Below are 16,373 nucleotides of genomic sequence, written 5' to 3' on the forward strand. Positions count from 1 at the left end.
TTTTCCTGTCGGCCCTGGAAGGACAGCCCAGGCAGATTAACTCTATGGAGAACTGAGGGAGCACTCTGGAAAAGAGCAGTGGGGAAAGCAGCTCACAAGCAGTATTTTTACAGGAGAGGAAACTTTTCACTGTGTAAGTGTTGGTTGATCACTGCTTTCTTAAGTGCTTCTAGCACAGAGCAAAAAAACCCTACAAAGTATAATGATGTTTCAAATGACTGCATACTGACCCAAAAGTGGCTTCAGTTACTGGATGGCTGCTTTTATTTCCCTTCAGAGGCAGTTCCCAGCTGGCTCAGTGCCCCATCTACAGGCCCTTCCCTTCACTTCATGCCTCTCATGCAGACAAGACCTACTGCATTGATTTAAATAATGAAAATGACATCTCTGGGAAGAAGAATCTTCCCAGAAATTACAATTCAGCTGCTTCTCCCTGTGAATCTTGTTACATGAATAATGCATTTCATAAAAAAATACACAAGATATTAAATGAATCTTCAAGAGAGGCTGATTACAATGTGCAGCAATGTCTATTCCCCATTCTCTAGAGACATGGTTTTGTTTGCATTTTCACTGGCAAGGCTTAATAATAACTTGAAATCAGAGTAAGTAATTCACATAAAAATTCACATCCTCAATGCTCTGCACACTTTCCAAAGTCTCTGGGCCCACAAGAAAGAGGAATACTTTACTGGGAAGTCAACTCAAGATTGAAAACAATTTTCTTAAGATTAGAGAGAGGTTGTCAGACTGAAATAATAGGATAGCACCTATTAATAATTCTTGTATTAAAAAGAAAATGATCAGTGAGAACCATGACCCTGGCCTACCATAAGGAAATCTGGTACATTTTTATTACCCATGCTTAGAGCAAGAGAATAAAGGAAGAGAACAATTTAAGCTCTCTGCAACTGAATTTTGCCAAGCTCTGGCAATGTGCAAGAGATGTATAGATGCCCACAACCTTTCTAGCAATGAGCAAGTAGAACACACCTTATCATGAAGAGCAACACTCAGAGAAACTAATTTTCCCCTCCGGCAATGTAGCTGCTACATCATCCCTAACCTTTTAATGTCATTGAGAGCCAAAGCAGCCTGCTGAATAGAAAAATCCCTCAAAGCTGGCATCCCAGTAATGTGGGTCAGCTCTGGAATGACACATTTCCAGGCAGATTTAAAGCACGTGGGGACAACCCAGATATGGAGCTGTCAGTCTGTTTACAAATGGAGGTGTGTTTTATAACACCCAAAAACAAGAGGATCACTCTTTGTGTAGGGTATGTCCCAGTACTAAAAAGAGTGCCTCCCCTTCCACGGACACATCTATATTTCATGAGAAATGTTTGTGTACTGGTGCTGCCTGTGAACTCCTGCAAACAATTTTTCATTGCCTCGCCAAGTATTAGTCATGAATTAATCGAGGTTTATGAAGTCATACCTGCCAACAGCTCCTGCCTGAAACACTGGGAACCAGCAGATGCAATGAAACAGGTTTGAAACAGGGCTTTTAGCTCAGCTGAAACAGTGCTTCATTCTTATGTCAGCTGGGCTGCAAGAGTCAGGGATTCTTCCATGGGCAAACTGGCCCACACGTACAGTTCGTAGCACTCAGGTTCAAAGCCTCTTTTCACAAATCAAGTCAAAGATATGGCACAAACAACCCTAAATGAACTCACTTTGAGCTCTTAGTCATACACTCAAGTCCTTTTCTCAACTCACTTCATTCCCATGGTCATCCTGATCCAAGGTCCTTTAAATCCAGTGGAAGGACAGCCAGCAAGTGGCCTTGGTTTTGACCACAGAAAAGAAAGATTATGAAAGTCTGGAGGGCTGCTGAACTCTCTTGGCTCTTGGCCAGAAAATTTTTAGTGCAGAGCCAGTCACCTTATGGGGTCTGAACCCTTATTTATGCCAGGTGCCAGTATATGATACCAGTTACATGGATTAAAGGAATGTGTCAGATCAAATATGGAGGGAAACTCAGGTGACCTAAGGCCACTGAAGTTTTTTAGGAAAATTAAAATTCTAGCATTCCCAGTGATGAACGCTAATTGTGTTTGGAAATTACAAGCCATGGACTTCAGGCAAATGCATCAAACTCACAGAATGAAAAGAGCCATTAACAGATTACAATAAAAGCATATCTGACAAGTACATTTTCACTGCCAATAGCAGTATGCACAATAATCACAGAAACAAGGGAATTCTACTTCAGAATGTTCTCACAGATCAAAAAAAGCCCTAAGTGCTGTTCTTAAATATAGTAAATCTTTACTACCAACAGCTTTCAGCATCTTCCCTTTATAAGGCTGTGGAGACTTTAATGCTCTAATTACAACATCCAGCATGGATAATCCAGTAGTATTTTCTGACGACCAGCATTAAAAGACCACATGCCTGTGTCCTTAACTTTGGATCTTGGCAGAGGGATGGACATAATTCAAACAGTGTCTGCTGGTGGTTCTGCAGCAGGTGGTCCTGGGTCTCTGGATCCGTCTTTGTACAGCAGTTGGCCACAGACTGTAAGGGGATTTACAGGAACTTTATAGCTCAGCATTCTCAGCTGAAAAGTTGAATCATTCATCAAAAAGAAAGAGCAATTGTGTTTATATGGCAAACAAATCCCTTGCCGGATGCTCAAGAGTCCTGTTACTCAAGGAAATTGAAGGGAAGAATTCCTGATTTGATTCAATTTCATGGACTACCCTGCCTGCTCCTAGGAGCTGCTGGAGCTGAGGGCTCTCCTCTGAGATCAGCTTTCTGCTCTGGCTGATTTTAATGAAGGGCTAGCACTATCAAGAAGAGCTTAAAACCTGCGCAGCTGAGCCTTGTGTTAGCAGCAGGGTGACACTGTGGCCTGGAGCAGTGGTTGGGCTGGTCTGCCCCATGGAACGTCCTCTCCATCACAGCCTCCGCAGAGCTGCATCCCCGGGAGCAGGGCCAGCAGAGGGTGGCACAGGCTGAGGGCACTTGAGGAATTAATGAGGTTCACCCAGTGATTTTTCCTACCCATTATGGTCAAGAAGCTTTTTAAACTCTGCCCTGAGGATGCTGCAGTAATTCTGCAATGTTGACACTGGAACTGGAGGAGGGAGGGAAGATTTTCTGGCATTAGCATATTCTCAATTAACATTGGTGGCAGAGAAAAAAGACTTTTTAAAAGCCACTGGAAGAGAGAAAACAGTGGAGTTACAGATATTTACACTGCTCAAACCCATTTTTTAGTCAATGCTCAAAGGCATTTCGTCAAAGGTTTTCGTCTGTGGTCATAGTAGACAGGAGGTAAATCACTCAGGTTTTGCCCAGAGTTTTTTATGTGAGCCAAAAACTAAAAGCAAAAATGTCTTGAAGTACAGGACACTTGCTTATTAAAAAAAAAAAAAAAGGGATAGGAACAAGCAAGCTGATTTTCCACCAGTGATTATTTGTCTCAAGCTACCAGTTCACCTTTTGTGGAGGACATTAATTTCTAGGTTAGCTGGGTTAGCAGAAAACCCCGGTGTAAGGCCAGCCATTTCTGTTTGACACAGGGATGGAGAGGATTAGAGACATTTGCACCTTATAAAGAATAACACTTCTTCTGAACACATGGTGAATGCGTGCTCATTATGCAAAGAGTGAGAACAGATTAAGATGAAACTTCCAGATGAGAAAGACACAGATAAAAACCTGCCAGTTCCACTGTGCAGGAAAATGCTGGTGTGTCTCACTCTGAGAATCATCTGAGCGGGGGGACACTGTCTGCTTTGCTCACAAACTGGAAGAGAACAAGAGTTCCTCCTGACCCTCACTGGTCATTTTTGTACACATCAGGACACTAATTATCACCAGGAATCTGGACAGCTGTCACCTTGCCACTGCATCCCAACCAGTGTTTCATTCAAGCTGTCACTTACTCCATGAGACCACAGCAGTGCATGTCCCAGCAGGTCTGACCCTTCCCATCGAGGGTGGCCAGGTCCCCACCTGAAGCTTTACTGGCTGGCTTCTGGGGCCTAAGGAGGGATCTTTTTCCATATACTCCCTCCAAACAAGCACATGCTTAGAGATGTAAGATCTGAAAATTATATTTGTTATAGGAACATAGAAGATGAAGATTATGTTTGTTCCTTTTCCTGCTTCTTTATGAGCACTGTGCTAATAAAAACACCTTGGTTTCTTGGTTCCCTCAGTGTCATCACCCTTCATACGTTCAGAATAAAACAAGTCATCAACCAAGAAGTTTTTCTCTCATATTCAAAGGAATTCCTGTCCAGTTCACCTGACAGACCTATTTCCACAGGTATTACCAGCAAATGAATCACACCTGCACTGCACAGTACAGAGCCTGAGGAAATGAATTCTGCACTTCAAATACTAAAAAAGGGATTTTTCTATTCTATACTTAGATTTCAATTTACAGAAATCTACAAAACCCAATGTATTTAAATTCTAAAACAGCAAAACAAAAATTCCCATTAAAATGTCCAGTATTCTAAGTAGGATGGAAGAAAAACTACAGGACTTAACTGCTCGTATCCAATCAAAAGCTTGAAGATGAAATTTACAGGTTTGTAAAAGGAAGGAAATAGCAAATCCAGTTGCTTTAAAATAAGCCCTGTCAAAAGATCTCATTCTAAGAACAGCTTCTTAATGTGACTTTTTTTTAAATTACACTCTTCAGGAATGTAAGCAGAACAGAAAGCATTACTGAAGTAAATTTTCATTTATGCTGAACATCAGCTTCACAATATCCCAATGAAACATTCCTTCAACAAATGCTGGTGGCACTGTGAAGGGAGGCTTGATGCCTATTACAGTTGTACTGGAACAAACTTGGAGGGCATTGAAATTGTGTTCTGAAAGTAACACCATGCTTTCAGGAAATTTTCTGATTACTCATTCCCACAGCAAAACAACAGCACCAAGAGTAATAACAGAATAGAAAGTTTGGGGGAAACAACTGACTACTCATATATAAAGTAAATCCTATTTAAGCCTGACTGAAGATGTAAAGTAATGAAGATACAAGATGCTTACTTTGAACTCTCAAGTTGCCAGAGAATTTATTTATTGAATGCCTAGAGCAAGGATTATTTACAATATTGTATTCTTAGCCAATAGTATCCAAATTCTTTTCAGTCTTAACCTTTCTTGATTACTTAACCTTCACAATGCCACTTCGATGTTTTCTACTGGAAAGACACCTAACAGGTAAACAATTTCTTCTCAACCACTCAGCAAGTAAATATTCAAATAGGCAGGAACATACCCCAGGTCTCTTGGCTCCAGACTGCTGGCTGTACCCCTAGCAAACCACCCCTGGGTAATTCTGAACCAGCTCTGACAGTGGGGTAAACCTTTCAATGTGCACACAGCGAGAAGAACTTCTCACCTTCTACAGAGCATGAAATTAATTGAATAGCTAATTTTTTAAAGAAAAATTCGCTTCTCTGGTCTAGCTTTGACAAACACCATCTCGCTGAGAATTTCATGAAACAGTATAAAACTATTTTCAAACATGTTTTAATAATAATTTAATATTAGCTGATTCCAAAATGGAAGAAGACAATGTTTTACAATCACTTACAGTACACACTGCCTTCCTGGAACTGCAAATTACACAGAAGGTTTTGCAGTTCCAGTCAGTTGAGCTCCTACAGGAGCATCATGCCAAATTCACAGTCAACCTCAACAACTCTGCCCTTCCCAGCATAGTATCCTGTGAAACATTGATATCAATACTGAAGTTTTTAGTTTCAAATGCATTTCACAACAAATACAGGATGAAGCACACCCCAAGTGATCTTTTTCCTATAAATTACAAGTTAAACAGTGAAAGTTTCATTTAAACTACAAAAAAATTATAACAAGATTGCAGCTAAAGAGTTAGAAGTTCTAGCAAATAGCCTGCAATTACATTTAAGGAAATATTTATATTCACTATTAATGTGTGAGTGCTTGGAGCACTGTGGTCTCATTTACAGCAGATAATTTTGGTTTTCTTCATCCCTTGCTTCCACTTTTGTTTCTTCCTTCCCTCATGAGTGAATGGCTTTATGATCAGCAAAGGTCTTTTTAGGGCTTTGAGAAGCTGATGCTGGGATTACACAGACACTTTGCAGTAAGGAATTAGAAAACTCCAAAATAAATCAAGGCTTGGGTATTTGACAGGCATCCCAGGATAACCTGAGGACTGGAAAAGGTCAAAGTGCTTAGAAGTATAACAGAAGTGGAGGCAAGAGAGAGCAGTCAGGAAGCTGGCTAAGAAAACCAAACAGCCAAAGGCTCCTGTCAGGAATGTCTGAAAAAGCCAATGCTCACTGAAAGCTGGATATATCAGTGGGTTTTTATGTTACTTTAATCCCTGTTTTTTGAATAGCTTTTTCCTCTTTGCTATAAGCAAGAATCCCTTGAGCTTGTGTGGGGTTACCTACAGTCATGAGGGACTGATGGAGACAAGGAATGCTGGAATAGACAAGCTGTAATCCAGGGTTTACCTGAAGGCTGAGGAAATCAAGCTATACCACATAAGGAAGGAAAAAGCACAAGGTCCCATTCCCAATGGACAGTTACAAGCTAAAAAAAATAGGGGGATGCAGATGATCTTAGCACTGTGATTTCACACACCATCTTACAAGGCCAGGGAGGAATGGAGGAGTGCTGGTTTCTGTTATTTATATTCAGTTCCCAAGTTCCTGCCTACACTGACTGGTGAAAGTGCCACCCTTTAAATATTGGGTTTTATCTCTGGAAATGAGCTGCTGAGTAGACTTCCTGATGCACAGAGTCCATAGCTACAGCTCCCTCCATTTGTGGAAGATGTTCTGTGAGTGCACTATGTGGCCAAATTTAATTAACATGTCCATAAAGGACAGAGATGTTTGATTTCAAGGTAGGCAATGCATTATTTTCCCTTCCAAGCAGCCTTGTCAGATAAAGATTAATATCATAAAATAGCCCTCAGGAAGAATTTTTGTCTGCTTTCCCCTACCTAACCCACAGCATATTTAAAGCACTATGGGTGAAACACTACATGCATCTGGCAGCTAATATGGAACTTCAGGGCAGAAATTATGGCTCCATGAACAAGTTGGGATGTCTGGCTGATTCTGGAAATGCTAAGGAGTTTCTGAAAGCTACAGAGGTGATAGAGCAGGTGTAAAACAATGATTTACTGTGGCAGTCCTGTACAACAAGCAATACCAAAGACATGAAAGAAACTGATTACAAGATGTCATTCTGTTGCTTTCCTGAAAAACTAAGATCAGTGGAGAAAGCATCTATTTCAATCCCAACCAAAATTGAAGAAGATTTCTGCAATGCAAAAAAGGAGCAGTCACTTAGAAATATAATGCTATTTATGTTCTTCCATGTTTTTGACTTGGGAGTCTGTTCTCTATCCTCCATCCCTCACAACAAGAGCTGCAAAAAGCCCACTTTGTTGTGTATCCGTTCTATCTTGGATTTGGATGAGTTTTCTTCATGTTTCACTTTGCAATGCAGCTGCAGGAGTTAAGAGATTGGATGACTATTTAGCAGCATGACTTGACTTTTCCTAGCATTTCATGTCACTGTGCTCCTTTTGAATTAATTTCTTTTCCACACCTCTTCAGCTGTGGGTAACAGATCAAGTTCAGCATTTTCCAACAGCACAAAAATCCAGATACTCCAAGTTAAAGTGCTCACCTTCCACACTCATACATGGATGCATATAATTTCTGCACTCCTGGGTGATGAATGAAACAACTGTCTACCGTGCAGAAACAAGCAGAATTATTGAATTACTTTTTCTAAAGAAAAATATACTCTTAAACTTCTTCATCACGCTTTCCACGACAAGCACCCCCAGGGTGAGACACTGTCAGCCTATTTCATCCTTTGGGTATCAGGCTAAAGATGTCACTGACATAAAGGTATTGCCCTAGTAAAGGTCCTTAGATATATGGTTGTCTGCTGCTATTTGAACATTTACTGCTGGTTGTAGCTTCTGAGTCACACATTTTGCTGTAGGCAGTGAAATACCACTTTAGTCAGAGCTATTAAAAACCAGGCTATCAATATGTCCTATGATAACATTAACTCAGTTAACCTGGATGACCTCTTTGGCAGTTGAGTAAGATTTAATTTATTCTCCCTCCTGCCTGCAAGCTGAGTAGGTGCAAACCTAAAACAGAATCCTGGTATCTACCTCACTTAATTTCTCAGTACCACAGTGTTTCATAAGTTGCTTGTATTGCTGCCCTCTGCTCCCTCTACAGGACTTCTATCTGTTGGAGATGTGCTGCATCAACATTATCATCCCTGAGGATACACATCAGTCTGTCATGTTGGAATTTATCTAAACCCTTCTCAAAGTCAGCAGAGAAGCACAGAGAGAAATCCATTTGTACCAATGTATAACATCTCAGGCTTAGGATTGCTTGCTTCATCCCATCTCCTGAACATAACTGATTACAGGCTGACTTCTATCCTTTTTTCTCAGTGTTGCTCTGTTTCTTCAGGAATTCAAAAGATTTTAAGCTTCTAGTTTATCAGACCGACAGCTTGGTGTCAATCACTGTTCGTGGCATTAGGAATTGTTACAGAAGAATGTAGATCTGTGAAGCTTTCCTTCAAAGTGTCCAGCAGGGAGCTGGTTACAAAGTTTCAGCTACTTAGTTTTGAACTACTACAAGGCTATGGCATTTCATCTGTAATATCACCCCCTTCTGTCATACCCTTTACTTTCTAGGTTCTAAGTCAGAATTATCAGCCCCTCTCCCTGAGTGTCTATCCCCAAGCTTATAAGAAGAAAAATTTTAAAGCTCTGTATTTTTACCTGTCTTTCCAGAGTAATTTTTCTCCAAAGCATACTTTGTTGGTTTTGATTTTCATCTGGCTAACCCATTTTTATTCTCCAGAAATCTACTGGTGCCCAAGTAAGGGGGGTTGGGTTCCCTTGCACTTCCAGCTTTGTTGTAAAATTTCTTAATTCTTTCCTTCTCCTACCTTTCTTCCACAGTTTCTATAGTTTTCAGAATCCTGTCAGTATCTTAATGGTTGCTTAGCTTTGTATCTTTTCATCTACCCTCACAATGAAGTGGGTTTTTATTCCAGATTTCAGAAATACCTTCAGGTTTTTCTGTGTTTTTACTCTCTACTGAATCTCTCCTTTGAAGTCTATTCCTCATATTTTTGTTTCATTTTAATTTCGAATCTACGTACAAAAATTTGAAATTTTCTATTTTACATTCTTTCAAGTTTAACCTCAGCTGGTCCCAGAAAGCAGAACTAAGTTTTGATATTGAAATATATTTGATTTCTTGCAAGACCAGCTTTACTGTTCAGCTGGGATGATGCTGAAACAAGACATTTTAGATAAGAGGATCATGTCTATTGTTTGCAAATTGTATCAACCTGTTTTCCCTTTTACTCTTAAATACAAAGCCAGGAATTCCCAATGACACTATCCACACAACTGCTTTATTTTCTGGCACTATAATCAAATTCTCCCAGCCCTTCCTCTCTTTATCTGCTTCCCTTGCCACTCCCACCCAGCTCTTTATAAGAACTATTCCCTACAGCTCCTTGGAAGATTTCCAAAGGGCATGAAATATTAAAATACAGACTCCAGATGGCAAGAAATGTAATCATATGCAGATCATGCTCCCAAAGTACTCATGGCCAAGGTTTCTTTTTTCAGTTTGGTTTGGGGTTTCTTGGGTTCAGGGTCTTTGGGGTTTTTTTCCTCAAAATCCTGTGTAACATCTTAATTCACTTTAAAGTACCATGTCATAAACATCTCTTCGTTTTAGATGTTTCATTTCACAGAGTTCCATACAGGTATGTTTTCAAGTATTTGTTCTCCTCTGATGTTTTTGGAAGCTGTTACATTTATTTTACAATTAATATTTATACCCCATGTGGTATTCTTCACTCTCATTAATTCTGCACCCGGGTTTTGCATACCAGATTTTATAGAAGGCAATCACTAACTTACATAAGTTTCTACAGATGGATAATTAACCCCAAATTGGTTATTTAAAAATCAAATTAAAAAACCCAAATCCCATTTTCCTTCAATTTTCTTGGAACTGTCTATTGAGTTTCAGTACAAAAGAAGGTTTAAAAAGTTTCTGCATAATTGCGGAAGTCCACTAGAAAAAAAAAGGAAATTAAAAAAGTTAAAGAAGAAGAAAATTCAGTATGAAGATGCTTCATCTTCTAAATGACTGCAAAATTTTCTAGAACTGGTAAAACAACACTGTTTCCTTTACTGTCCTTCTCTGATATCGCTCAACCATTTCAACTGAAGCTGCCCAAATGATTCAGCTTGAGGCTCAAAAATCAATCCAAATGTTTTAAATCTGGCAAAGGTACAAGCACTTAAGAGGAGGATCTCATACCAGCAAACACTTGGCAATCTGAGCTAGAGGCATCCTTTTTTGCCAGAGCCATACCCAGTGCCCTGGCCAGATGCAAACAGCTGTTTGTGAGCAGTCGCTGCTGGCTCTGCACTGCTGGCTGCACTTCAGTGCCAGGTGACACAGACCCGAATCTCTGCTCTGACTACAGCAGCACTGATTTCACTTAGCAGAAAAAAAGAAACTTAACAAAAACTTAAGAAAAAAAATTAGTCTCTCACCCAAGCTGGTGGAAACTCTGTGCTCAGCAATACTGAAGGTAAGGCTGGGAAGCATTAGAATACCTGATGTCCAATAGGAGCCGCGTGGTCACTGGTGTGACCTTCTATTTAAACAGAGCTACAAACCCTTGATTCAGAATTTATTTGCCCTAACAAAGAGGAAAAACTTCACCAGATTGATGTATAGTATTTTTGTGAATACACACAAATTTAGGAAATCCCTTCTGTGGAGGCTTCAACAAGAACATACATCTAAATGAGGAAGCTGTAAGCACCATTGTTTATAGGACAATAGAAGCTCTCAAATGGTTTGCTATAGCTTCCTAGCAGTCATTTGCTTTTAATCATTACCATATTAAAATACTGAACAGGAAATGTCATTACAATACATTTTTAATTGAACATGGAAAGAAATAAATGGAATTAATTTGTTATTTGAAGATTCCCTCTGCGAAAAACACTGCCTGGTGAGATTACACCGCACATGTAAAAGGAATGCTGAAAAATGAGCTTGACATTGGAATGCAAGGTGGAGAATAAAAAAATATGCAGGGAAGGAATTTTGTCCACTAATTAAGAGTAGTGGATTGCAAAAGAATTCCTGGAGACAGGCACTCTTTGCATAAATCACTTGAACAAGCACTTTCAAACAAGGGCATCTCGAGTTGATTTACCCTATCTGGATTTTTTGAAGATCACTGCACACCTGCTGAAGCAGCCCCACAGCAGAGTTCACAAGGGGAGCTGTCAGGAGTGACCTTTCAGTGCTGCTGGAAGCTCGCTCTTCTCCCTCAAAGCTGAGCAGAACCAGCCCTTGCAAGTGTTGTGCTCCAGATTTGCTCTCCTGTGGTTCACTTAACGAAGGCACTGATGGGAAGCCCATGTGAAACCACCACAGAAAGGTCTGGCATTTAAAGAGAGCAGTAAGAAAGTGATTCAAAGGGAGGCGGAATCAAAACCAGAACTCAGGAGGTCTCCCCGATGGCCTTGGCTCAGCGTCTGGCACACACCGATCTCTCCATCACAGATCATCATAGTTCAGCAGGGATGGTAACTTTTGACGTGTGATTGAAAATGCAGAACTGTCAGGGCAGAAGTTCTTGCCTCATGTTTTAGATTATCAAGAAAAAGAGCCTCTCTGTGACTTTATAATTCAAGCAAGAAACATTGAGCACATGAGTTTTCTTGGGTATTTTGATAGCAGCTGGGATCCTCACCTGTGTTAAGTGACAGTAAGACACAACTTTTTCTGCTTCACATGCTTGACTTTCATGCTCTTATTTTTCTAACTGAAGAACTGTCATTTTTATCAAATCAGTTATATTGTTTGGATTAAGCCTAACAGGGTCCTTCTGATTTTTTAATGTGTTTTCCATGCTATAAACAACAACAAACAAGCCTTCCAAAAATGGCTTACATAGAGCTGATTGAGGATTAATCTTTCATGGTGAGCTAAATAAACAAACAAAAAAATCATCTTGTTTTGTCATTCCAAAACTGCAAAGGCATTTTTGAATTTTGGAACTTGAATTGCCAGCTAAAAATAAGGATCATTTAATTATTTTTGTGCAGTTTACCACTTTGTTGATGCTTTTGGCAAATTTTTGCACTTCCAGAATGCTTAGCATTTAGTTCAGTGACATAAGCATCACATATGAATTCCTCTAATTGCTTTTCGCTAAATTCTACACATTGAGAGCGTCCTTACAGGCTTCAAATAGAACAAAAATGTAATTCTTTCAGGGGAACGAAATGCAGAGGATGTATTTGGATTCTCATGACTCCCTAGGATGTTTCATTCAAGATGTAAAGATGGAGGAGGGTAGTTTATACAGTTTTGGCAATGTATGGAGCAATCCATCCGGTATCACTGTTTTAAATGTCTAGGTTGCAAATACAAATGTACTACAACACCCTCCATTCCAGCTCTAGTCACAGATTATTCCTTTTGGCTTAGTAGGATCTACCTGTTTCTACCTGAATGGTTTTTATGTTCCTCATCAATAAATTAGCTCAGTCGTTTTAGTTGTCAATCCTTCTTTAAGGTTAACTACTATGAGAGACAGCGAATACTCGAGTGTGCAGCGGCGTGTGGCGCTGAATAATGACTGCAGCTGGTACAGCCCAAACTAAAAGCTTCTGTGGAGTATTTTTTAGCTGATCATGGAAATCTACCCATATGTGTAGGAGCTTGGACCATCTGCACAGGAAGGTGAGTTATGTAACTTCTTCAGTGTTTTGATCAGAAAGGCAGCAGAGAGTTTGCATTTTAAAGGCAAAGCAGTCAGTAGGAGCTTTCCCTCTTGCACTTGGGACACTGCGAGAGCAAACACTACTTGTGGAACACCAAAAGCTGGGGCACAGCAGGCTGCACACAGCAGAACCCACACAGGCTCCGCACAGCCAGTGGAAACACCACTGAGAGTGGAACCGTGGCTACAGCCCTGAGTTAGAATCACAGAGAGCATGCAGATCCTGCAAACTGGAAAGATAAACAAACAGTAAGACATTTACCTTCCACATCAAGGCACCTAGGTGGGCTATCTGACCAGATAAGGTTATACATGCACTCAAGGATCTCTGCCCCTTCTAGTTTATATCCAGGAAAGCACTGATAGTACACCACTGTTCCTACGGGGAAGGAGGCCCCGAACTCAGATATGTTAATGTAACTATGAGGAAGAACCAACGGCCTCAGGCAACCTGCAAATTAAGAAGAGGGAGGTTTCTTTTATTATCAAGTGCTTATCTCAGTCATCTTCACACATCTCAGTTACAGTATCTAAATTGAGGAGTGTGCTGTTTTTCATCCTCTCCACTATGAATGGCGTGTCTGCATGATCTCCCTCAGATATATCTGCCTCATTATCCTGTTTCAAACCCTTTTGTTGTTTAGCCCACACGCTTTGCTGGCGTGGGCTTAGCTCCCAACAAATCCAGGAAAGGTTTTCCGAAACTGACGGTATTTTGTTTAACAAACATTCACCATTTCAGCAGATGGCAATTTCTTTTTGAGGAAGAATCTTTAATAAATTAAGATTGTCATTTATATAAATGGTGAGTTTTATTCCTCCTCCTAAAAATGACAGGCATGTAAACCCTCTTAAATATTAAAACCGGTCCTGTGACAGTGTGCACACAACTGAAAAAGATTTGCAGGCAGAATTAATGACTTTGAAATTCCAGTCTGAGAAAGTTTAAAGGGACATGACTTCCTAGCAGCAGTCCCATGATAAACATTGAGTGAGGTCTCAGACTAGGTTATCAAAAAGTTAAGGAACCTGTTATCATCAGAAACTGTAAATGTAGTCAGAATCAGAGACTGTGTTCCAGTTCTGCTTCTGGAATTGCTCCTGAGGGATTTGTATCATGGCTGGTACTGAGCACTGACAGTTAAATGGTCACCAACCAAACTTGGGGCAACAAAGAGCAGTGAATTTAACAGATGGCATGTCTTTGTAACACGTCACTCCTCATGGCCCTGAAATGACCCTCTGGGTAATACTTGATACTGTTTAATTTTTTAATTTGCAATAATGTGGAAAAAAGATGTCTAGTAATCATGGAATGAAAAATAATATTTTGGAATTATGTGGCTAATGGCAGCTGCATTATGGCAGTCCATAAATAGGTCTCTTGCCACTACTAGGAATTTGTGAAGGATGTTCATAGGACTCCCATAATTTTAAGCTAGAGAAAGAAACAAAAATCAGTCTGAGAACTTCTTGTAAGGTACTAGCATTTAAAACAAAAAGCCTCAGCAGCATTTCAAGCAGCCATTTCCTTGCAATGGTCTTTTGAGGGAGAGAAACAAACCCAAAAGAAAATAAAAGAAAAAGCTTGAAAGCTTTTTTCAGCATGCTGTACCACCAGAGCAATGATTTTCTAGCTGTTGAAGCAGTTGGTTATGTCCCTGCTCAAATAAAGCTTCAAGCATCCTATCTGCTGGCTGCTGCTTCTATTCTGATCAAGAATGCCCCACACAACACACTAATTCCTGCAAACTGAGCAGCCCATCGAGCAGGACGGCATAAGCAGCCCCCAGTGGGACAGAAAGAGCACAGACTGCCCAAGCAAGACCAAGCTTACTCTTCTCTGAACTGTAGCAGGGAAAATTTGGTCCTGCTGGCTCAGAATTTTAATGCTCATTATGTTCCTGTTCATGCAGGACAGAGATTTATTTGTATTTGTATGACAGCCAAGCATTTGTGAAAATTCCTAGGTCTCCAAACAAGTCAAGCTGCTTGAAAAACTTAATTTTTCCATTTTTTGCTAAGTAACATAATGATGCTATTATAATTATAATAATTATAACAATATAAATAATAATATATATTAATTAGATATCAATAATTATATTAGATATTATATACTATATATTATATACACTATTATATATTATTATATCATGTTATATTATGTTATATTATATCATGTTATATTGTATTATATTATTATATTCTATTGTATTATATTATACTATATTAGTTAAGATTATATTGTAAAATAATATAGATAATATAATAATATAAAATATTATAATAGTTTTCATTATAATACTAGTAATTAATATTATTATCTCATGGCAAAAATAGAGGTTAGATTCTTATACATTGTACAATCCTTCCCCACTGCTCTGGCAGGGAAAAAAAGGTATCTTAGTGTTATAAGACTCTTTTGTAATGAAAGGGCTGTAAAAATGTAAATGGCAGCCTACCTAGAGCAAGTAGACAAGTGGCTTTGATCTTACCAGTGCCTTGACATAGCAAAAAGAAAATTCTGGAATTCTGCAGTAACTTTATGGAACTTGGCAAAATATGGCAGGGTCTTGAATCTGAATTGCCTATTCTCTGCCTGCCTGGTAATCACAGCACTTGGGTCTTGTGCAGTTGATTTCTTAACTTTTATTAGGACTGCTTTTATTTTGAAAAGCAGTTTATATTGACTGTTGAGTAGGAGCAATTGATTGTGTTTCACAGGATAAACACAGCAGCAGAAGTAACAAGCCAAGGGGTACTTGGGGTACTTCTGCTTACTCAGTAAATATTGCCTGTCACAAAGTTTGCACCTGGATCTTTGGCAAATGCAGCATCTGCAAATCAACCTTTTACGCATTCATCTCCCCTTATTGCAGGAGTCTTAATCTACCTAATTAGGTGTGAGGTGCACCCCCACAGAAAGGAGCTGTACACTTTGTACCGCCACTTGTGACGCCATCGCTGATAAGATACCCCAAAATTGGTGCCTGTTCTGTTATGGTTTTGCAAAGCCTCCCCTTTGCTGCTAGGCCTGTTCAGACACAATGTGTGCATCCAAAATGCTGAGCTAGCCTGATAATATGTCTGAGTTTCTGCCACAGCCGAAGGCAAGATCTTGGGGGACAGACTGATGTGCTATTGCTGCTGAGAAGTGTCCCAGCTCCCCTGCCTGCCTGCCCAGACTCTGCAAATTGCTGTGACAGTGTAATTAAGTGCCTACAGAGAAGTGTTAGCCCTACGAGGCAGCAGATGGGTTTGAGGAAAGTTGGGACTACCCCAGTCTGCTCCTCAGTTAAAATCTCTCGCTGCTGTTCAGTGGGCCAAGCTTGTTACCAAGACGTGACTTGGTTAAAACGGAGTCAGTGCTTCTCAAACGCGCTTATTAGAAATGTGAACGGAAAGCGAGCCCAGGGTTATTGAATTTTCATTCACTAAAGCTGCCTTTCCCCCAGCCATTGTTCACAGTCTAAGCTGAGCTGGGATCCCATGCTGTTGATATTTCTAGTACT

General features: G+C 39.9%; 1 protein-coding gene across 2 annotated transcripts in view; it reads right to left on the reverse strand.

Annotated features, from left to right (window-relative positions):
- Nucleotides 1-16,373, reverse strand: part of SUSD4 (sushi domain containing 4) — an 88,254-nt gene that overhangs the window by 22,872 nt on the left and 49,009 nt on the right. For both annotated transcript variants that reach the window (XR_009277203.1, XM_058835272.1), the window contains one exon: nt 13,121-13,309. Coding sequence is in view for 1 of the 2 variants with exons in the window: in XM_058835272.1 (XP_058691255.1) it covers nt 13,121-13,309 (189 nt within the window). In the remaining variant the exon portion in view is untranslated. The remainder of the gene's footprint in view (nt 1-13,120; nt 13,310-16,373) is intronic.

Source organism: Poecile atricapillus, chromosome 3, assembly GCF_030490865.1.
Source record: "Poecile atricapillus isolate bPoeAtr1 chromosome 3, bPoeAtr1.hap1, whole genome shotgun sequence".
Taxonomy (NCBI): Eukaryota; Metazoa; Chordata; class Aves; order Passeriformes; family Paridae; genus Poecile; species Poecile atricapillus.